At 42.6% G+C, this 23,452-nt stretch overlaps 1 protein-coding gene across 4 annotated transcripts in view; it reads left to right on the top strand.

Annotated features, from left to right (window-relative positions):
* USP48 (ubiquitin specific peptidase 48) overlaps nucleotides 1-23,452 on the top strand; it is a 70,916-nt gene that overhangs the window by 28,831 nt on the left and 18,633 nt on the right. For 2 of the 4 annotated variants that reach the window (XM_056123140.1, XM_056123142.1), the window contains 13 exons: nucleotides 1,683-1,862; nucleotides 4,786-4,914; nucleotides 6,058-6,207; nucleotides 10,540-10,737; nucleotides 11,954-12,068; nucleotides 13,480-13,610; nucleotides 15,688-15,759; nucleotides 19,103-19,227; nucleotides 19,376-19,498; nucleotides 19,776-19,837; nucleotides 20,043-20,153; nucleotides 20,524-20,654; nucleotides 21,242-21,348. In XM_056123140.1, the coding sequence (XP_055979115.1) occupies nucleotides 1,683-1,862; nucleotides 4,786-4,914; nucleotides 6,058-6,207; nucleotides 10,540-10,737; nucleotides 11,954-12,068; nucleotides 13,480-13,610; nucleotides 15,688-15,759; nucleotides 19,103-19,227; nucleotides 19,376-19,498; nucleotides 19,776-19,837; nucleotides 20,043-20,153; nucleotides 20,524-20,654; nucleotides 21,242-21,348 (1,634 nt within the window). Of the gene's footprint in view, nucleotides 1-1,682; nucleotides 1,863-4,785; nucleotides 4,915-6,057; nucleotides 6,216-10,539; nucleotides 10,738-11,953; nucleotides 12,069-13,479; nucleotides 13,611-15,687; nucleotides 15,760-19,102; nucleotides 19,228-19,375; nucleotides 19,499-19,775; nucleotides 19,838-20,042; nucleotides 20,154-20,523; nucleotides 20,655-21,241; nucleotides 21,349-23,452 lie in introns of those variants that run through there. The other 2 variants (XM_056123141.1, XM_056123144.1) reach the window with 2 other exon arrangements.

Below are 23,452 nucleotides of genomic sequence, written 5' to 3'. Positions count from 1 at the left end.
GAAATATATGAGGAATGTGGAAATGTCACTTTTTTCCCTTTGTGTCAGAGGAATCAAATTCTAATGAAACTTGAATAAAAATGGACCTAAAACTAAAGATAACCCTAAACTTTTCCTCTTTAGAAGCCAATATAGTTCTTTTGAAAAAAAAAAAAACCCAGATAGTTTGAGTTGAGATTTTTTGATACTAGCAAAAGTTCAGGCCGATGCAGACACTAGAATATTAACAGTAAATAACTGTTACTCTTTCACATGCTGAACCTGGGCTGACCTGGGTTCAATCTCCACTACCACATCAAGACTCCTGGGCCCAACTGGAATGAATCCTGAGTGTAGAACCAGGAGGAGGTTCTGAGCATAGCAGGGTCTGACCCTAAAACAAGTGGGGAACAAACCCTTTAGGTCTCATCACTAATAATGCCCATCTGTTTTGTTATATTTGATTTTTTTTCCCTGTTTTTCTTTTTCTTCCATTGTTTTGGGGCTGCACTCTGCAGTTCTTAGGAGTCATTTCCGGGTGGCTCCTGGCAGTGCATTGAGAACATACAGCATTAGGGACTGATCCTGGGGCTCCCTTACCTGAGCCCTGCTCAGGAGCCTGTTTACCTTCCCGGACCCCCTTTGCCAATTTTGAGTCCCACATAAAAGTGGCCTTTCCCACATGTGCATTGCTTCCATTGCACCCCTAAGGTACAGCCCTAATTTATAATCTTTTTTTTCTCTTCCGTTTTTCTTTGGGCGGGGCAACACCTGGCAATGCTCTGGGATTATACCTGTCTCTGTGCTCCGGGATCACTCCTGGTGGGTTTCTGGAACCATGTGGCATGCCAGGATTGAACCGGGTTGGCCATAGGCAAGGCAAGCGCCATACCCGCTGTTCTATTTTTTAACCCCTTTCTTCAAATTTTAAATTGTACATTTTCGTTTGTATGCTGATTATTTGTTATATAAGTAAAACCTTTTTCAGGAGTGGAGAAATGTATTTCTGCAACGGGCCTTTTGGATATTTTTACCGCTTGCTGGCGGGGGCGCTGCAGGCATCTGATGAGAAGCATCTGTCATGTCACGTACCAGGACCAGAACCCAATATTCCTCTAGCCTAATGTGGCCTGTGTGCCAACATTTCCCCCACCCTTGGCACAAACCATGTGTGTCACAATACATGTATGGTTTCTAATTTATATTTGTCATCAAATGAAGTAGAAACAGGAAGAAATCTGAGTGCAGAATCATTTCAAATTTTGGTTTTGTTTAGTAATGTTTTCAATTTTATACCATGCAAAACTTACTGTAATCACAATTTAGGCTCAGGATAAGGGTGAAGAAATAATTTTATCTAAAATATTTCAGGGGCTGGAACAATAGCACAGCAGGTAGGGCGTTTGCCTTGCACGCGGCTGATCCGGGTTCAATTCCCAGCATCCTATATAGTCCCCTGAGCAACACCAGGAGTAATTCCTGAATGCAGAACACCCCTGTGCATCTCCAGGTCTGACCCAAAAAGCCAAAAATAAAAATCAATTCCTGGGGCTGGAGGGATAATGTAGTGGGTAGGGGGCTTTGCACAGGGCTGACCCGGGTGTGTTCCCACCAGGAGTAATCTCTGAGCATTGCAGGGTGTGGGCCAAAATCCCAAAACGATAAAATTAAAATACAATGTGTTTTCCTTCCTTTCTTTCCAGGTGGGGCACATGTGTATGAGCTCAGTGCGGTACTCATCCACAGAGGAGTGAGCGCCTACTCAGGCCACTATATTGCTCATGTGAAAGACCCACAGTCAGGTGAATGGTACAAGTTTAACGATGAAGATATCGAGAAGATGGAGGGGAAGAAATTGCAACTAGGGATTGAGGAAGATCTAGGTAAAACCTTTAAGTTGTGAGTGCCCTTTTAAAATATAAATTTTTTATTGGAATTATTTGTGATAAACTACTAATTTCTAATAAACTGGAATGTTTACATTTTCTGAACACGCATAAAATCTTTAAATTAGTAACACCCAAGTTCTAAAAATATCTAGTTTTTTTTTTTTTAATTCTTCTGACTTGGGTTTCATGTCATGTTGGTCTTCGGTGCAGTTTGAAGGCTGACAGTGGATTTAAACCATGAGGTTAGGCTGGGGGTGTGGTCAGGCTGTGGAGAGCACATGCCTGCCACTTGTGAGGCCTTGGCGTTCCTCCTGGATAGTACAAAGTAATGAATGATAAGGAGCCAGATTAGTTACGGCAAGGCGAGTATGATTGGTGTTAAGCCCGAAAGAATTAAATAGCAGACTGAATGTCGGATGAATAGTTCTTCCCCTGGTTCAGGATGTTTAGTGTTGGGAAGCGAACACTGCAGATCCCTCTGTTCCAGGCTGTCAGACATCTCCACCCTCCGTGTGTGGACAGTGCCCATGCCAGGGCAGAAGCTGCTGCTTGTTGGTAGTAGGGAGGTCTGCCATGGTCTTGGAATGCACTGTGTGAAGCATGCGCGCGCCCCCCCCCCGCCCCCCACCCCTCCAACAAACCCGTTTTTTTTTCCCCCTAAAATGAGTCAGCAGATTTTACCCTTAGGAGTACACACACTCTCTCACCTTTCTCTCCTCCTCCATCTCCCGCTTCTCTCTCTTTTCCACCCCTTCTCTCGTACTCTGTCCAACCCATTGACTTGGTTGAGGGTCAGGCTAGGGGATCTGCACGGAGAGGAGTGGGAGTGGGAGTGCGTGTGTCTCCTGCTGCCATTCTGCTTTTCTGCAGTAGGAGAGAGTGAGGACAGCCATGGCACTTGGGATGCACTTTCAAAGCATGTGGGTAATTTACCTGCATTTTCCTGCCATCGTGTATGTGGTAACTATGGTCTTGTTATATGCATATATATGCACATATTTTTCTGTTTAAATCCAAGAGCGTTGTGAGCTCCGGGCATCTCGTACATAATGAATTATGTATGTGCTCTGTTACTTATCTGTTTCTTCGATCACCTTGAGTTATTTGACTAGACCAAAAAGAGGTAGCATTATTATTATTTTTTTATAATAGTGCTTTAGTGATTTCGCTAGTCTGTCTGAGATTTACTTGAACAGTCTTCATTTAATCAAACAAATGTAAGACTGAAGTTATTTATTACTGTATATGTAGTTTTTTTTTTTTTCATTTTGGGACCATATTCATGTGCTTGGGTGCCATGTAGTGCTGAGTATTGAATCTGAGGCACCTATATGCAAAGTAGTCTGGAAATTCTAGACTTGTACCCTTAGATCACAGTTTTTGGGCCTTCAAGGAGTACCCAAAATCAAATTTGCTTCAGCTATGTGCAAGGCAAGTGCCCTCCTAAACCACCTATACTATTGCTCCGGTCTCCTGATTTGTAATTTTTGACTAAGTATAAATTTGGAATTTAGAGGCCGGGGTGATAGTACAGCTGGTAGGGCACTTTGCTGGCCAACTCGGGTTTAATTCCTGGAACCCCATGTAGTTCCCAAGCTTGCCAGAAATGATCCTTGAGCATAGAGCCAAGAGTAAGCCCCGAGTACCACCATTAATTCTAGACTTGAGCCCCAGATCACTCTTGAGGTGCTAGGGGACCGTATAGCACACTGGGATCAAATCTGGGTCAGCTGAGTGCAAGGCAGATGCCCTACCAGCTGAACTATCTAGCCCACAAAGCACCTTTCTGTTTTGTTTTGCACTACACCTAGCTATCCTCAGGGGTTGCTTGCAGGGGTGCTCACAGGGCCACGCGATACCAAATACAAAGCATGCACTGCAGCCCATTATAGGATCTATCTGGCTCTGCCAGCATGTATTACGGATGTGGATGTGGCTTTATTGGCCCTTGATTGAGAGGTAAATCTTTATTTGGTATTGTAAGAAGGACTAAAAGAAGAGAACCTTGGCTTTGAGGGCGAGATTATTTTGAGGACCTTGATAGTTTATTTCTTTAAAATAATTGAAGAAATTATTAATTATTAATTATTTTAAAGAAATAAACTTTAATGATGAGTTCAGACTCATTCAACCTAGAAAGTTTGAAGTTCTGAGACACAGTAATTTGAAGATACATTTTGATTTGTTTGCCACACCAAGCAGTGCTCAAGGGCTACTTAACTCTTGGCAGTGCACTCAGGAAACATTCCTGGTGGTGCTCAAGTTACCATAAAGAATGCCAAAGTCTGACCCCCGGTCAGTTTTGAGCGAAGCTAGCACCCTACCTTCTGACCTGTCTAATCCCCAATGTATAGATTATTGACAATCTCTTAGCTCATTAAAATTTTTATATTTTGAATGTGCCATTTTCATTGGATACTTTTTTTTTTTTTTTTTTTTTTTTTGCTTTTTGGGTCACACCTGGCGATGCACAGGGATCACTCCTGATTCTACACTCTGGAATTACTCCAGGCGGTGCTCAGGAGACTATATGTGATGTTGGGAATCGAACCCAGGTTGGCCACGCGCAAGGCAAACGCCCTATTTACTGTACTATTGCTCCAGCCCCTGTTTTTTTAAAAAAAAAATTTATATTGTGAACAATAAAATAAAGTCATAGTTGTTTTCTTCCATATTTGTCCAATGAAAATCAGTACTTTTCATTTTTAGAAAATTAAATGTGGAAAGCAAACTTGTAGGGCTGTGAAGACCGGAATAATTCGATGCTGTATTTTTTTGTTTCAGATCTAAAAGTATCTAGTCTTGAGTATTTTAGAAATTGTTTTCTGTGATCCCCCTCCTCCTTTCCTTTCCCTGAAACACAATGAGTAATAAACTATAGGTATTCTAATCTAGTCATTTTATTTCTGTACTTCAGCAGAACCTTCTAAATCCCAGACACGAAAACCCAAGTGTGGCAAAGGATCTCACTGTTCACGAAATGCTTACATGTTGGTTTATAGACTACAGTCTCAAGAGAAAATAAACACAACTGTTCAGGTACCAGGTGAGCAATTTTCTAGCCTTATAGATGACAAGGGCATTTTTTTTTTTACTTTTAAGTTTTATTTCCATAAGGTTGTTCACATTCACATTGAATTCATTTAATTATTATTTCAACACCAACTCCACCACCATTACATCTTCCTACCAGTATTTAAGCCTGCCTGCCAAGGGCAGATTCTAGGTAATTTATTTTCTGTTTCTTATTGTGAATATCATGAGAGGTTGTGCAGCTGCAAAAGCAGAATTTTAAAATTGTAAATGGTTGGGGTCTCTGTAGGGAGCTAATCTATTTTGAGACTTCATTTGTGAGTCTCTGGATCAAGGCCTTGGTGCACTGAGATGGTGCCGCGAGGCAGTTCATGGTTCTGACAGTGAGGACCCCAAGTGGGTAGGGAGACTGGAATGGTTGTCTGTCTTCACCTCGTCCATGTGACTGGAGTCTTAATCCCTGAACCCAAGTACCTGGGTTTTGTTTCTGGAAGCTCGTGGCCATCAGGGGAGCTCGGACACCCGCTCCATCTGAGGTACCCTGGTGGAACTGGCTTGGTACCAGGTCTGGAGAGATCTCTGGCGAGCTGCTGTCTTCCAAGATTCGCTGCTGTGTCTCTAGATGACAAGGATTTTTTTTTGGGGGGGGGGTTCACAACTGGCGATGCACAGGGCTCACTTCTGGCTCATGCACTCAGGAATTACTCCTGGTGGTGCTCAGGGGACCATATGGGATGCTGGGAATCGAACCTGGGCTGGCCACGTGCAAGGCAAATGCGCTAACCACTATGCTATCACTCCAGCCCCCTCGATGACAAGGATTTTAAAATGCCCTGTCCCACATCAGTTAATATAAAAGATTTTTTAGGCCACACCCACTGGTGCTTAGCCATTTGGGGCTCCATTTGGTGATGCCTTTTAGAGATTTCTGGTAGAGGGGGTGTTGTAGACATGAGGTATTTATTATTTCAGTGACTTTCTTTCGTTTGTCTTCTGCTTTAGGTTGGAGATAATGAACAACAAGGGAGGGAGACCACATGGGGAAGCTGCCACCCAAATCCCAGCTAGTATTTAAATAGTCATTAGTGTGGGTGGTTTTCTTTCCTTGTTTTTCTTTGAATGCACACAACAGGCCTTTGTCTTTCTATTTCAATAGCTTTTCTTCAAGAGCTGGTGGACCGAGATAATTCTAAATTTGAAGAGTGGTGTATTGAAATGGCCGAGATGCGAAAGCAGAGCGTGGATAAAGGAAAAGCAAAGCATGAAGAGGTTAAGGAGCTGTACCAAAGGTTACCTGCTGGAGCTGGTCTGTAAGACATTCCGGGACAGCACTGTTGTGTTCAGTGCCTTGTGGCTTTAATGTTCACAGACTTGCGCAGCCTTTCCTTGCCTACTGATGGCGGCCTGTGCACTATCAAAACCTAAATCAGCAATAATTTGATGTGTAGCATTCCATGCTGTTATATTTTATGTACTTTAAAAAATCAGGAGCCCATTAATGATAAAGTTTGGTCAGCAGTATGATTTTTTTTTATTTGGTGGTGGTGGGAGGGATGGGTTTCATACCTGGTAATGCTCAAGGGTTACTCCTGGTGGGGTTCAAGGCCATAGGGGATGCCAGGGATTGGACCTGGGTTGTCCATGTGCGAGGCAAGTGCCCTGTCTACTGTAGTGTTGCTCTGGCGCTGGGTTGTTCTTTTGGGTTTTTGTGTGTGTGTGTATGTGTGTGTGTGTTTGTTGTTCTTTGGTTTGGTCTTGGTTTTGCATCACATTTTGGCTTTGCTCAGGGCTTAATTCTTCGTGGGTTTGTGGGTGCCAAGACCAAACCCCTGTTATTAACCTTGTGCAGAGAAGCAGCTTACCTGCTGTACTGTCTCTGTGATCTTAGTATTCTAAAGATACTACCACTCTAGCCCCCATTAGTGTATTTTAAAACGGGCCTGTTCACCTAAAATAAGTCTCTTTGGGAATATGAAGCTTTTGACCTACTTAATTCAAATTGCAGTCACTTTTCTCTAAGTAATCTTGAATTATCTCAAGGTCAAACAAACACTGTGAAACACTGCCCTCCCCCCATTCATCAGTTTGCTTGAGTGGGCCCAGTAATGTCTCCTCCCTTTTTTTTGAGACTTGCTGTTACTGTGTTTGGCATATTGAATACGCCACAGGTAGCTTGGCAGGCTTTGTCATGCGGGCGAGATACTCTTGGTAGCTAGTCGGGCTCTCCGAGAGAGGCAGAGGAATTGAACCCAGCTAGGCCGAGCTGGCTGCGCGCAAGGTAGATACCCTACCGCTGTGCTATTGCTCCAGCCTATCTCAAGATAAAATGTTTCAAATATTGTCCATGTTCTGATCCTTTTAGACTTCTGAAAGAAAATTCCTGTGTTTAAAATACAATACAGGCTTTTGGGCGCCAGAAAGATAATACAGCGGATTGGGCATTTGCCTTGCGTACAGCTGACCCAGGTTCGATCCTCATCCCATCTGGTGCCCTAAGCACTGCCAGGATTAATTCCTGAGTTTAGAGCCAGGAGTAATCTCTGAGCATCATCAGGTGTGACCCAAAAAGAAATAAAATAAACCCAAACCTTAGGCATTTAAAACATTAACATTTTTGAATCAAAATATACTCTTGCTCACGGTGTCAATACTCTTTAACATTTGCTTTTCTAGTTTGTCAAATGCTGAGTTTTTTTCTCTTTAGCCCCTGAGTTGATAGAGATGCTCACTCCCATGTGAGCACCTATGCCTTTAGTGAGCCATTTTGGTTCATGAATAGTAGGCAGCATATTGGAAAATCAGTCTGACTCTTGGTTGCAGAACTTGCTGTAATAGCAACAGTTTGCTACCAGTGTAAACAGTCTTAACAATTCAGATTTGTGCCTGATGTTCTAAAGGAAGCTTTCAATGTAACTTTATTTTTTAAATTCTTTATTTATTTATTTTTGCTTTTTGGGTTACACCTAGCATTGCTCAGGGGTAACTTCTGGCTTTGCACTCAGGAATTACTCCTGGCGGTACTTGGGGGACCTTATGGGATGCCAGGGATCGAACCCAGGTCAGCCGCGTGCAAGGTAGACACCCTACCCACTGTGCTATCGTTCTGGCCCCTCTCAATGTAACTTTATATATAGATGAGATTAAGAATGGAAAGAGACCTCTATGATCACTCGATCTTTCCCCCATGAACCTTTTACTCCAAAATTGACAGCTCCAAACTGGAAAAATGAGTGAGTTACTAATAGGATTTGAAACCTGATCTCTCTGTTATCTTTAGTACTGAATCATACATATTCTTACTATAAAGTCTTTTTTTGGTATTTTTGTATGTTATATTGAAATTCTGTTGATACTTAAAATTAATAAGCTTCACTAGGGAGTTTTGATAGGCACTCCGGGTGGGAACTAGAAAGTGTTGTCTTGATCTGATTGTTGTGGGTCTGCATTACAGAAACATCTGGACTGGGCATTTCTCAACTCCTTGGGGCCTTTACTTTGAAGAGTCAGAATTCTTCAGATTTTTATTCTTTCAGTTACCATTAGCAGATACTAAACTCTCTTCTTTGTTTTAGATGTTCTGCATGTGTGGACTATCTGATGAGTGATCCCTGGTTATTCTGTGTAAAAATCTCCACTTTAGATATTTCCAGATGACAAAAACATTTATCTTTTTTGTGTCACACTGGTGGTGCTCTGGCTTACTCCCGGCTCTGCTCAGGGATTACTGGTGGTCGGCTCAGGAGACCATATTGGATGCAGAGCATTGAACCCTGGTGGGATGTATGCAACGCAGACACCCTATCTGCTGTACTATCATTCTGGCTCAATCGAATCACTAAGAATTTTAACTTGTTAGATTCTCTGAAAAAGATTACATATGCCAAGACTGTAACTTTGTTCTATTAGATAGGAATCCTTGCATTCTTTTTCTGTTTTGTTTTTGGACCTTACTCAGCTTATACTCCTGGCTCCGTGAGACCAGAGGATTGGGCCTAAATCAGCCAGCGTACTATCTCTTTAGCATGATCTTTGCCGCTGCCTCCTCCCTTTTCTATCTCCTCCTCCTTCCTAAGGAAGGAAAAGGAACAAAGGAAAAGAACCCCCTGCAGCTGGGAACTCAGTTCCTCGGTTCCTTGGAAAATTTAACTCAATACATGGGAATAAAATGTAATCATACCATTTTTTTCTGTCATGCTGCAACCATGTTTCCTTTACCAAATCTCTTAACGTTTTCCCCCTTTACATATTGCATGAATGCCTGATTAACTTTTCTATATTTCTTTTCTTCTAAAAAGCTCAAAATGCTTCATTTATTTTATTTTAAATTCAGCAACATCCCCTTGAGGTAGGTAGAAGGACAATATTAATACCTTCATTTTACAATAAAAGATGGAAGCAGAGAGAGTTTGAGCGACTTGCTCAATCAAGTTCAGTTTCTTGGTTGCAGAATTTTGTTACCAGACCTTGGTTTCAAGTTCTTGTGCATTAGACCGGCCAGTCAGAAGGCTTTCAGTTAATGATATATACAGTTCCTGTAGAAACAAGGATTTTATCATTCGAAAATTTGTTCCTGTAAAGTTTCAAAACTTAGGAATTAATGTTTTAGACTTGTAATTCTCGGGGCAGTATAAAATTGGTCAAACTGGACTATGACTTGGATTGTCTGTCCCTCAGATCTAGAGGAAAAACTTTAAACAAATACATAAATTCAATCTCTGTGTTTTCTTCTATGTTTTATGCTGGGACTTTCTGGAAATCTTTGTAAGTAATTAAAGCTGGCCCTTTATGTTTAATTGTGACTTTTAAGGACTCCGGCTGTTTTCCCAAAGTAAAGTCATTCTAACATGTTTGGATCACTGCATCTTCAAAATTGATAATTCAGTTCAATGTACTTCAAATAATAGCTTTCTTGAAATACATGTGTGATGGATTTATGTGGGGAAATTAAATGCCCTTTAATTGATCACTGTTTTGTTTTCTTTTGGGGCCATACCCAGCAGTGCTCCTGGCTTCCTCCTGGCTCTTTGCTTAGGAATCTCCTGAGGGCACAGCTGAAGTGCTTGGGATAGAATCTGGCTCAGCCACTTGCAATGCAGATGCCCGACCAGCTATACTGTTGCTATGGCCTCCAACTGATAGCAGTTTTATCTCAATGGAAGGAAAGCTTGGTTCAGATAGGCTTGTGAAAGTGCAGCCGAATATCTTAGAATCCAGTCTGGCTTTCATTGCCATTTTCGGTTTCCTGTCACATACAGCAGGAGTGTGTCTGAGAATTATTTACGAAATAAACGTAGCAGGGGGTGAAGTTGCCTGGTGTGACTAGAGCTCTGTTGTGCTGTCAAGCAAGACACTGGTCTCTCTGGATAGCCCTTCAGTAGAATGTGGTTGATGTTCCAGCCTGCCTCTTGGGGCACATGCGGGCTGGTCCCCATGGCATGTAGCCTCTTGCCAGAAGTGCTGGCAGTGAAATGGAGCTTTGTGTTAGACTCATGAGAATATCTTCCTTGAAAAGTGCTGCCTCTGCTTCTTTTAACTGTGGACAACTGCTCTATTGTCTTTTAAGGAAAATAGTTATATTAGCTCATCATAAACTGTGAAAATACATAAATACATGTGTTCTTTTCTTTGCTTTCTCCAGAGCCCTATGAATTTGTTTCCCTGGAGTGGCTCCAGAAGTGGTTGGATGAGTCTACGCCGACCAAACCAATTGATAATCATGCTTGCCTGTGTTCCCACGACAAGCTTCATCCTGATAAAATATCAATTATGAAGAGAATATCTGAGTATGCAGCTGATATTTTCTACAGTAGATATGGAGGAGGACCAAGACTAACTGGTAAGTCTGAGATGTCTGCTTGGAAAGGGTTCATTCTTTAAAGCCTCAGTTCTGGGATCCCTTGTCATTATTTGACTCAGATTTGTAGAACCAAATATTCTTTCTGCAGGAAGAGTTTGGTAAATGAATTAAAGTAGCATTATGTGTATTTATAGTATTGGCTTCGGGAAAAAAATACCTCATTGAGTCTTAATTGTCTTTTTCTTTAGGTGTCTTTTGAGAACTGTATTTTGTCATTTTGAAACACAGACTCCATTTATGTATATTTTATGCGCCCAAAAATATTTTTATAGGGTATGACACTCATAGGTGCTTAAGGGACCAATTGTTGAATGCAGAGCATCTGTGCTAGCACTTGAGACTCACCTCCAGCTTCTGCAGTCCTCTTCAATGCCTTGATTATGGTCCACTTGATGATAATCAGTTTCTAACCCTAAGACCTGGGAAATGTTACTGGGCTTTTGAATAAATGGAAGCTGCGTGATCTCGTCTTGAATATTAGAACAATCTTTATCTAGATAGTATCAGTCCATTGTGTTCTGAAGCATATGGATAATATCTATAGTTTACTGCCTCTGAATAAGTTTGCTTGTTAATGAACTATCTGTGGAGGAGCATTAATTATGACCTACAACAACACTGCCTTTTCCCCTAAGTTAACTACCGTCTTTTGAATATGTGCAGGTTTCTGCATAAAGCCAACTTTTAATGGATTTATAACTTCTTACTTGTTCTAGAAGGTTATTTTTTTTTGAAAATATGGTTTTCAATCAGGAAACTCAGCAGTAAGTTGTCTGACTCATATAGTGAATTTAAGTTAGTCCCTTAATTATTGTTTCCCCATATATTTCTGTGTTTTGAAGTATTCCAGTGTGTAATACCTACCTGAAGCTCTTGAGTAATTAACAATACTGTTTTTACTGTAGTCATCAGTCACATTGTTCACTTCCCCTTGCCGTTAGTAGATTATGGCCTTAGAAAATTTGCACCTAAACCTTTAAAACATCTAATTCATCAAAGAGACACTTTTATCATATTGAAACTTTATCTCAGCATTCCTGATACACATACTGGTGTTGCTATCTTGAAATAATTAGACCGTCCAATTTACTGCCTTTGGACTTTGGTTTAGAGCTCTGTGTTTTGGCAGTGTTCTTCCGTTCAGGAAACTGATGGTGAATGAAGCGTAAATCCTTCTGTTCTCCCCTTCCTATAGTGAAAGCCTTGTGCAAGGAATGTGTGGTAGAGCGTTGTCGTTTGTTGCGGCTGAAGAACCAACTAAATGAAGATTATAAAACTGTCAATAATCTGTTGAAAACAACAGTTAAGGGGTATGTTACCGTGTTCATTGTTTGAGAAAAATTCTTAACAAAAAAGCAGCTAATTTATAGATAAGGAGATTTGATTTGTAAGGGAAATTTCAGTGATGGATGTAATTAAATTGAATTTTGCGTGTTTTTACTGAATTCTGAATGTCTTCACATATGCACCCAACTTTCTGACAATTTTTCATATCCAGCAATAATACAAGCAGATCCTTGCATCAGAATTTAAACAAATCCTAGGCAGAGTATGGGCCTGTTGATAGCAAGGAATTTTGGGAAACTTTTGTTACAAACACTTTATATGAGTATGTTAACAAATGGTAAATATTGTTCCGTGCTTGTCAAAACTTATTCAGGACATTTGGAGTATTTCCAGACCCTTTCCATAGCGAATTTCTGGGCTCAAGAAGCAATATGATTAGTTAATTACTGGCTATTACTATATCATGTGTTTATGTTGTGCTCTTTCCAAGTAAATATTAAACCAGTTCACTATATTTGGTCATTCCACAACTTACTGAGTTGCCAAATGTGTGTCTGTGTGTAAGTTTGGAGTGTCTTTATGTGTAGAAACTTACGTGTAGTTGTGAATGGTAATCAAGGGGATAACATGGGTATTCGGTATGATCATCCTTACTGGAAAGGAGTGTTAAGAGAAGCAGAAAATGATTTGAGATGGCAACAAAAGATTTGAAACCTACCTCAGTTCAATAAGTAATAGACGAAATTGCCAAAAACAAATAGTTTTTTTTGGGGGGGGTATGGTTGAGGGGGTTGAGCCACACATGGTGGTGGTCAGGGCTTAGTTTTGGCTCTCGGGGTTTACTTCCTGCTAATGTAGCTGGGGCACCGTATGCCGCCCCAGTGATCAAACCCTGATTGGCCCCGTGCACAGTGAGCACCTTAACTCTTGCCGAACGTCTCTGAACACTGGGAAGTAATTTTTTATTCTTACTTGACTGGGGCCATGCTCAGTTATGCTCAAGATTTACTGTGGGTTCTGCATACAGGAATTATACCTGGCAGGATTTGGTACCATATGTAGTGCCGGGGATCAAACCTGGTTCAGCCACCTTACCTTCTGTATTATCTCTATGGCCCAGGAAGTAAGTTTTCTTTAAAAAAATAAAATTTGTTCTTGTTCTATGGGCCAATCCCAGCATTGCTTAGTACTTGTAGCTATGCCCAAAGGGATCGCTCCTGGCAGGGCTTGGGGGCACTGTGTGGGATTCCAGGGATTTAACCCAGGTGAGCCACGTATGAATAAGATAAGTGCCCTATCCTCTGTACCATCACTCTGGCCCCAGGAAGTGAGTTTTTAAACATGATGAGTGAAAGTTTGATTCATTTTCATTTGGGAAGCAGGGTAACAGTTCAGGAATACTACTTACGTGGTTTATTGTTCTCTGTTCCACAGCAGTGATGGGTTCTGGGTGGGGAAATCCTCCTTGAGGAGTTGGCGCCAACTTGCTCTTGAGCAGCTTGATGAGCAAGACAGTGAAGCCGACCAAAACAATGGAAAGATGAATGGTGATTCCTTGAGTAAAGGTACGTTTAACCCCGTGTGCAGGAGTGATCACAGAGTTTCTAGCCATGTGTTTTTGCAGGCAATTTCTATTAAGCCTAAAAGTTTTAGAAATGTCTCAGAATTAATATATTTTTGAATTTTAAAAATGGCACCAAGAGTTCTCCAACTCACAGTAGAAATTCCTTCTCCCTTAGCATTCTTTGGCTTTAAGGTTATTATTAATTATACCTAAAAGGGAAATTAAGACATTGAATTTTCAATTTTTCTTTGGATCACATCTGGCAGTACTCAGGGATTACTCTTGACTCTGTGCTCCGGGACCATTGCTAGAGGTATAGGAGGATCACACAAATGGGGGCATGGCTCTATCTCTCCCGCTGCCCGCCCGCGTTCCGTAGTCTCACCCTTCTCCCACCACAGGGAGGTCGATGGCGATGGTCAGGTGGAGGAAGGAACGAGGGCCAGTTTGGTAGGTATTAGTGTAGTTTATTCTGATCCTCTCTTCATCTCTATCTCTGCTATGCCCCATCTACAATCTCATTATATCTCTCTCCAAGAGGAATTGGGGGTATAATTACACATAGGTCACAATCAATAGGGGTAGAAATCTTAGCCTCAGGGAAGGCCGCTCCTAGGACAGATCCTTCCTCAGCAGGAGGACCCACCCTAGAGCAGAATCCCATGGGTGTGCCTCTCCTCTCCGTGTCCAACAAGCAGATAAGCGTATATGATATAAATCATTTTGTATGGATACAGTAAGAAATATCTTAAACTTACAGAATTGCTCTCCTAGGGCCATCTCGATCTCAGACTACAGTGCTCAGGCCAGATAGTCTTTACCACCCCTAGCAGGATCCTAGTCTCGTCGTTACCTTTGGATCATGACAGCATTTGTCTATGATCAAACTCTTAACTTATAGTTAAGAATCGTGGCACTTTGGCCTGGCCCATTTCGATGCCAAGGTAGCTCACCGCTTGCTCTGGGACCATTCAGTCCCTCGTTGGGACCCTGCTTTTGGGGTGTTAGGAACTAAGGGCAACTGAGGCTTAAGTCGAGAAAGCAGATGCCTGGGAGTGAATAATATTCAAAGCCAATCAAGTCCTAAGTTACAAAGCATGATGTTAACAGTCTTCCTGTATCTATACAAAAAGGATATTGCTTTAAAGTAAACTGTTCATAAGGCATAAGGAGAGGAGAAAGACAATATTTCACTTATAAAATCATAGATTTCTGGGAAACTGACCTTAGAAATTAACAGTCTGATTAAGGGGAAAGCTGATTAACTGGGTGGGGAGGAGAGCATAGGGAAGACTGTTTACAGATAAACACAATGGAAGTGCCCCTGGAGCACTGTGATGGGTGTAATCAGATAAACCTAAGCTTGTGGAAGAAGGACAAAGCAATGTTATCCTACACCTAAAAGGGAAATTAAGACATTGAATTTTCAATTTTTCTTTGGATCACATCTGGCAGTACTCAGGGATTACTCCTGGCTCTGTGCTTGGGGACCATTGCTAGAGGTATAGGAGGGTTGTAGGTGATGCTAGGGACTCAGCAGGGTGATTCTCATGCACAACAAACATCTTGCCCAGCATGTTTACTATTCAGCTATGGTATACACAATTAAATTATACAGTGAGGAAAGTATGAAAAGCGGATTTAAAGTGAGAAATATGAACAGGAAAGTAAGTTCTTATATGCTTGGTATTGAAGGTTAAGTGAGCCCTTATTAACTTCTCAAACTAGGTAAATGAAAGTGCCAGGACATGCAGGTGATTAACTGGGTTTATGACACGGTACTCTGAATACCTTCACCAGAATTAATGGAACAATTTGAAATTATTTAATTTTTAAGATGGCACATTGTCTTGTGTGACTTAGATCTTTGAGAAGTTAATTTGCTGTTCAGATATTTTACTTTCCTTTTAAGGATAAGAAATATGACACATCATACCTGAACTGTGTAGGAATCACTTGTGTCTTAATTTTAGAAACTTTAGAGTGTTCTTTGTTCAAAATTGTGCAGAGTAGTATCTTTTACTTTGAACTTTAATATAGCATCCTGAGCACTTATTACCTGGATTATTTTTGATTAGATGAATCAAAGGAAGAAAGAAAAGAAGAGGAGGAAGAACTAAATTTTAATGAAGACATTCTGTGTCCACATGGTAAGCATGAATCTTAAATTGGCAGTCTGACTTAATGGTATCCTAGATATGTTGTTCAGTTGCTTGCTTTGATTAGATTCAGTCCTAATATGGCACCACCATCAGGTAGTCCGTTTCCATACTGAAGGTTTTTTTATTGGGTAATGCGGGTTCTTGGCAGTGCCTTGTTACCTGGGGTCGAACACTGGAGTTCAGCATGCAAAGCCACCCCTGGCTCAATAACTATATGGTGGTTTTGGTGTTTCGTGGTTGTTATTATTGCTATTGGACTACCCCGTGTGGGGATTCCTAGTGATAAGAAGGGCCTCCCATGTGCTAAGCATGTGCTCAGCAGTTTGAACTGAATTCTTTGGGATCATGGGGCTCTCGGTAGGGCTGGAGCACTGTTGGAGCGTAGCATTTGATGGCTGTGCACTTCTGTGTGCTTGTATTATTAATGGGTGCAGGAGCTGTGCCACACCCACTTAGTGCTCAGCCCTCTCTCTGGGGTCTGTTTTTGGCTGGGGAGACTATGTGGCGGTAATTCGGAGGAGCTTGGGTCTCTGCCTGTTACACCCGCTCTCAGCCCATTGGGCTCCCTGTGCAGCGAGCAACACTCCCTGGGTGGCAGAGGAAATGGCAGCACCAGGAAACACTGGAGAAAACTATTTCTTGTTTTGTTTTTGTTTGTTGGGGTGGGGGCACACCTGGCAGTATGTAGTGCTTATTCCCGGTTTTGTGCGCAGAGATCACTTCTCTTCTGGGGGGCTTGAGGGCTGTATTATTGGGTGTCGGAGATAAGTCCAGGTCAGCAGCTTCCTATGCCAGCACCCTGACTGCTTGACTGTACTCTGGCCCTTGCATTTGGTGGGAAAGAGGGCATACCCAGTGGTGCTTGGAACTTACCCCTGGCTCGACATGGTGGGTTTGGGGACTGTATAGGGTGCTGGGGAGCCTACCTGAGTCAGATGCTTGTAAGGTAAGCACTTGACTGTTCTATCTCTCTGGCCAGTGTTTTTTTTTTTTTTCTTTTTTCTTTTTTTTAACAGATATTTAGGATCAGCAGTTAAGCTCAGTGGTAGAGTTTACATTTTACATGCATAGAGTCCTGGGTTCCACCCCCAGCACTGCAAAAAGAAATCACTGAGTTTACATGTTCCGCACATTTCTTGAAGAGTATGCTGCTTTCTTTTGCGTTTTTTTCTTTTCTCTTTTTGCTTTTTGGGGTACACCTGGGAATGCACAGGGGTTACTCCTGGCGGTGCTCGGGGGACTATATGGAATGCTGGGAATTGAGCCCGGGTCAGCCACGTGCAAGGCAAACGCCCTACCCGCAGAACTACCGCTCCAGCCCTGTTTAATAGTCATGATAAATTTATAATTTTAGCTCTTCATTGGTTAACTTTGAGCCATTACAAAATGTCTCACACTTAACCTTTGTGTACATTAACCTTTGTGTAACCTTTGTGTATATTAGGAGGTAAAGTTGAAGTATTATAAATTAGAACATCTTAATAGGTTTAGGACTTTGGGGGAGTTGGCATATCCAGTGCTGTTTAGGGGATGGTTCTGGCTCTGTTCAGAGATCACTTCTGGCTTTGTCACTATAAATCAGTTCAGATGAGAGAGGGCTTGGGACCATATCCTAACCTCAGTATTCACAAGGTGAATTTAGTTTATCATTTAAAACACATAGCAGAAAGTAATTCTTCAACAACTGGGCAGCCGTGCGTTTGTTACACCTTGGCTCTAGCTGGAGCAATAGTGCAGCGGATAAGGAGTTTGCCTTGCACACTGCTGACCCGGGTTCGATCCCTGGCATCTCATATGTCCCCCTGAGCACCAATAGGATTGATTTCTATATGCAGAGCAAAGAGTAAGCCACAAAGGATGTGGCCCCCCCCAAACCAAAACCTTGCTGATGGAGGTAGAAACACATGTAGTGTTACTAACTGGAAACAATCAAAACCAAGAACGATGCAGCCTGTGGGTGAAGAGGGGAGAAGCTCCTGGGCAGCCAGCTGCAGGCAGGTTAGCAGGGAGCTGAAAGGGGCTGCACAGCTGTTGCTGTTCCCTCCTGAGGAGGGGTCGGTCATGGGGACTCTTGGGACATGTCCTCTGAAGGGGTTACGGTTTGTGGCAGGGTGACCAGAGATGGTTTTCACTTGGTTAGTAGATTGCTTTGTTGTCTGAATCTATAGGTGATTGCTCCTGAGAAGGTTGTATACGACATTGTTGATCCATTTCTATTTAATATGCTTTTGGTAATTGGAGTGCATTGAAATAAAATTGAAGTGTGAAATTGCAATGGACATGGATATAAAATGCTATTAAATAATTCCCCCCATATAGAGGCCTGAGAAATAGTACAGCAAGTAGGGTGGTTGCTTTGCATACAGCCTACCAGGGTTCAATCCCCGGCATCCCTTATGGTCCCCAAACACTCAGTACTCTGGCTTTGCTCCTGGCTCGTGCTCAGGTGACCATATTTGGTCCATATGTGGTCTGGGAGTGGAATCCAGGTCAGCCATAGGCAAGGCCAAGTTCCCTACCTCTTGTCCTATTGCTCTAGCCCCAGATTCCTGGTTTATAAATCACATATATAGATTGAGGATATAAAGGAATGTTCCTTTAGATGTAGTTGAAAATTTTAGGGTTCTTTGTAATTTAGGTAGAACAGCGGTAGGGTGTTCGCCTTACAAGCGGCCAACATGGCCGACCCGAGTTCGATTCCTCCGCCCCTCTCGGAGAGCCCGGCACGCTACCGAGAGTATTCGATATGCCAGACACAGTAACAACAAAGTCTCCAATGGAGACGTTACTGGGCCCGCTCGAGCAAATCGACGATCAACGGGAGGGCCTTTACCTTTACCTTTACCACAATATTTTAATTTTATAAAGAATGCAAATGTTATTTACATTTATAAAATAGGGTTGGGGAAAATCCCTGGAAGGACCTGGATGCTTGTCTGTGTGCAGGAGCCCATGTACAAGCCCTAGGTTTGATCCTAGCTGCATCTGATCCTTTGAGCACCCCAGTGAGTGTACCCACAACCCCCAGTCCCCTGCCCTCTTCTTCCACCACATTCACCTCTTGTCCCCTAGCACTGAGCTGGCAATAGCTCCTGGTGACTGGCAGGATGGTCAAGGGATTTTTTTTTTAAGTTTGAGATGTATTTTGGGAGATTATTGGCCCTTCTAACACTCTTATTCTACATCGTTTTATTGAGGACGGTTCTCTGATTTCCAGTAGTGTTAGTGATGGTTTCCCGTGTACACAGTTCCACCACACCCACCACCAAGTACCCACCTCACTCTTCCAAGTAACGCTTTTTTTAAAAAAAATAAATGTTTTATTAAACAGGAGAGTTATGCATATCTGAAAATGAAAGGCGGCTTGTTTCTCAGGAGGCATGGAGCAAGCTGCGGCAGTACTTCCCCAAGGCTCCTGAGTTCCCGAGCCATAGAGAGTGCTGCTCCCAGTGCAAGGTATGGTGCCGGCTGGCTGGGGCGGCCTGCTCCCCGCGTCCGCACCCGTGCCCTGGGGGAGTCCACGCTGTGTGTTTGTTCAGTGGCAGGCAGGGAGGAGGCAAGTGCCCACTGTCAGCAGTTGATGTTGATTGCTTCATTCTCTCAGATATTAGAAAGAGAAGGGGAAGAAAATGAAGCCTTACATAAGATGATTGCAAATGAGCAAAAGACTTCACTTCCAAATCTATTCCAGGACAAAAACAGACCCTGTCTCAGCAACTGGCCAGAGGTACAGTGATTTCTAAAAAAGGTGACATTTATCTTACCTTTTAAAAGTCCTTGCCAAATTCCTGGTGAAGTGTTAGAATGACCCAGAATTTCTTTGATTTGATTTCCCAGTTTGGGACTTTTTCCATCTTTGCTGTTTCTTTGTAGATGGGGATTCGTCCATTTTTAAAATTAAATTTGAAAAGGAAACCACAGTATATGGACAAACTTTTCCTAGAAGATATTGTTTAAGAAAGCAGAGAATAGATGATGATTTTTGTGTGATTTTTCTCTCCTAGGATACTGATGTCCTATACATTGTGTCACAGTTCTTTGTAGAAGAATGGAGGAAATTTGTTAGGTATAAACCAAAATTCTGTTTTTCCGTGTATGTTGTTGATTTTGGTATCGAGAAATTATGGATCCTTATTTTCATATCTTTCATAGGGCTTTTACTATCTGGTCCTGAGTACACATTACTGATGCTCTTTTTAATTTTATTTTCATTTTAAAATGCCTTAGACGTTTTTCCAGACAGTTCACTGATTGCCTTCTCTCTTGGCCAGGAAGCCCACGCGCTGCAGCCCCGTGTCCGCCGTCGGGAACAGTGCTCTCCTGTGTCCCCACGGCGGCCTCATGTTCACTTTCACGTCCATGACCAAAGAAGACTCCAAACTGTGAGTTTCCCTTCCTGTGGATTTTCTGCCTCCAAGAAGGAGGCTGCTTAGGAATTTTCTCAGATATTATAGAAAAGTCTGTTAGGAAAATTCCTTTAGCCTTCTCTTTGTTTGCTTTTACTAGACGGAGCACTTTAGGGGGAGTGGCTACCCGTGCCTGCCTTGTTCTTTCTTCCTCTCTGTAGATGTAACTCTGGTCCAGTTAAGTGCCTTTGTGGCCTCCTTTCTATGAGAAAAAGCACTTCATAATTGATGATCCAGCTTCCTTTCCCTCTAACTTTATATTACGTAGTTGATTTTGATGGTGTTGATTAGATTACGTTCTCTGAGTTTCTATGTATCTTAATGCATGTTTTGTTTTTTTGCACAGTATAGCTCTCATATGGCCCACTGAGTGGCAAATGATTCAAAAGCTCTTCGTTGTTGATCATATAATTAAAATCACCCGGACCACAGTTGGAGACATGAATCCTTCAGAGACCCAGTATATTTCTGAGCCTAGTAAGTGTTCATGTTGCTCTTGCATTACGTAGTTAAGGTTCTATATATATATATTTTTTTAATTTTTATTTTTTATGTTTTGGGACCATACCCATTAGTGCTCAAGGGTAACTCCTGACTGCACTCAGGAATTTCTCCTGGCAGGGCTCGAGGGACCATATGGGATGCCAGGTTGCCTGTGTACCAGGCAAGCACTACCCACTGTCCTATCGCTCTGGCCCAAGATTGGATATTTTAAGGGGAAAGGAAAGAGTATGCTCTATTGTGTGGCCTTCTAAACGAATCCTTCAAAGCCAGTTACTGATGCATGATCTTTTCATGGTGCTGGGGCGGTGGCTCCAGGGTTGGAGCTCACCCTTTGCATGAAGCAGCCCTGAGTTTGGTTTCTGACAGCACATGGTCCAGTCTGGCTGGGGTCCCCAAAGAACAAAAGTAAAATAATCACCTTCGGTATGTGTATTTGCTGAAATTAGTATTTTTGCACGTAGTAGTTGGCAAAGTAGTTGATATGCTTCTAGAGATTTGGTTCTGACAACTGTTCCTCAGGCACTTCTGTTTCCTTTTTTTGTTGTTGTTGTATTTTAAAGAACTCTGTCCAGAATGCAGAGAAGGCTTATTGTGTCAGCAACAGAGGGACCTCCGCGAATACACTCAAGCCACCATCTATGTCCACAAAGTGGTAGATAATAAAAAGGTACTAATCCCTGTTGTGGCCAAGTCAAACAGTAATCAAGCTTGCCTTTGTTTTTCCTATGGGGGACACATCTGCCCCTGCTTGCCAGCCTTCAGACTTATCCCTGGTGGGTGGGTTGGGGCATCTGGTTCCTGGGATCAGCCTGGGGCTTTGCGCGTGAATGGTGAATACCGGGCAACTGCACCGCATCTCTAGGCCCCTGAAGTGTGTTTGTGATTTGCTGTTGCACTTTTTGTTTTCCTGGAGCGATTTGACATCAGAATGTGAGTCAGTTGATCAACTGTACATGAATCTTTAACATGGTTTGGGGATTTGTTCAGTTACTGATCTCATACAGAAGTGTTTATTGAAGGGTAGAGTGTGAGAACGTGATGCTGGTTCCATATAATGATGAATCTAGAACAGTTCCTGCCCTGAGGGCCTGAAAGATGGTACAGAGGGTTGGCACATGCCTTGGTCCAGCTGACCTGAGTTTGATCCCTGGCACCCCCATAAAACCCCTGTAAGTGCCAAGGGTGGGCCCTAAGCTCTGCTGGGTGTGGCCCAACAACAAATAAGAATGTCTATAGTGAGAAAAACCATGATCGTCCATAAATTGATCCTGTGATTTTACACAGGAAGTCGTGTGTTTGGTTTGCTTTTATTTTGTGACCACATCAGGCAGTGCTGAAGACAGTAGTATCGTGCTGCACAGTGAACCTGTGTTTCTTTCATTCACTGACTATTCAGCCTTCTCTCTGGATCTGTAAGGGGAGTGTTCTGAAGGACATGTAACAGGGTAAAGTGAAAAGGAGAATTTGGGACAGGTAGTGAAGAAACGGGGCAGATTTCGGTTCCCAAACCAGGTCTCACATGCATGCGCTCTCCCCTGATGCAGTTCTCAGACAGGATGCCTAGGAATCAGCCCAGTCTGACCGTATCTCAGGTTCAGCAAGTGGGTGCTCAGTCCCCCAGTTCACTTGCCAGTTCAGGTGAGGTCAGCATGTCTTTAGGTGGGACCCCAGGCTGTCGACTTGACTTCTGACCAGCAGATTACATGAGTTTCCCACAAACCCTTTCTCACATCTGGTGCAAGTCTCAAACGTACATCATTCTATATTAACCACTGCCCATAAACCACAGGTTCTCATCACACCATCCTGATTTGATCAGTTCCTAGAAGGTCTCAAAGGAAACCTGTGAGCTTACCACCAGTTTATTATAACGGATATAATCTGAACTACGAAATGGAAGAGATGCATAGGACAGTATGGGGACAAGCTGGGAGCGTTCTTGCCACACCATAGGTGTGCCATTCTGCCCAAATCACACATGTTCACCGTATGACACACTCTTTGAAAGCTCTTTCAGACATTTGTGAATTGTTTGTTATTAATGAAACTCAATCTAGCCTCCACTTCCTTTTGAGGAGAAGCAGGGAGTGGGTCTGAGGTTCCAGCCTTTGGGTTAATTACCTGCTAACTTGCTATAAAGGTCATACTATAACTGTACATACCTTTCTGGTTTGGGGGCAGCACCTGCTGGTCCTCAGGGTTTGTGCTCAGGGGTCACTTCTGACAGGCTTGGGGGACCTTATGGGGTGCTGGGGATCAAACCTGTGTCTGCCCAAGCAAGGCAGACTCCCCCACTGTACTAACTCTCCAGCCTCTTTTGACTTGAACCATTGTAAAGCTGTTTATCCAGGAATCAGTTTAGCACCAAATAGAAGAAATGACCAGAAATTTGTTGATAGCCAAACATGAGAAATACATTCTGGTCACCCAGATGACTATGTCTTTACATGTACTTTCTATAGATCATTATAACCAGGTTCTGTGAGAGGTGTTTCTTACCCGAGCTTTCTTGATAAAAGCCAGGCATAATCCTGATAATTGGCTCAGGCCTTTGAGTAAATCTTGGGGAAAGGCTGGGAGGTCCTATCCACGCCACAGGTGTGTCATTCTGCCCAAATCACACATGTTCACCATATGACATGTGGCATGTCTTTACTTTTTTGTTTGGGGGGGAGAGGGGGCTTGGGTGTGTGTGTGTGTGTTTCCCCAAAAGTTTCCCATTAATATCTACTAAAACCATGTATAAATTAGTATCTAGTTCTTAGGTATGA

The sequence above is a fragment of the Sorex fumeus genome, unplaced genomic scaffold, assembly GCF_029834395.1.
Source record: "Sorex fumeus unplaced genomic scaffold, SorFum_2.1 ptg000047l, whole genome shotgun sequence".
Classification (NCBI taxonomy): domain Eukaryota; kingdom Metazoa; phylum Chordata; class Mammalia; order Eulipotyphla; family Soricidae; genus Sorex; species Sorex fumeus.
Note: the sequence above shows the minus strand (reverse complement) of the source record. Positions and strands in the feature narration are given on the sequence as shown.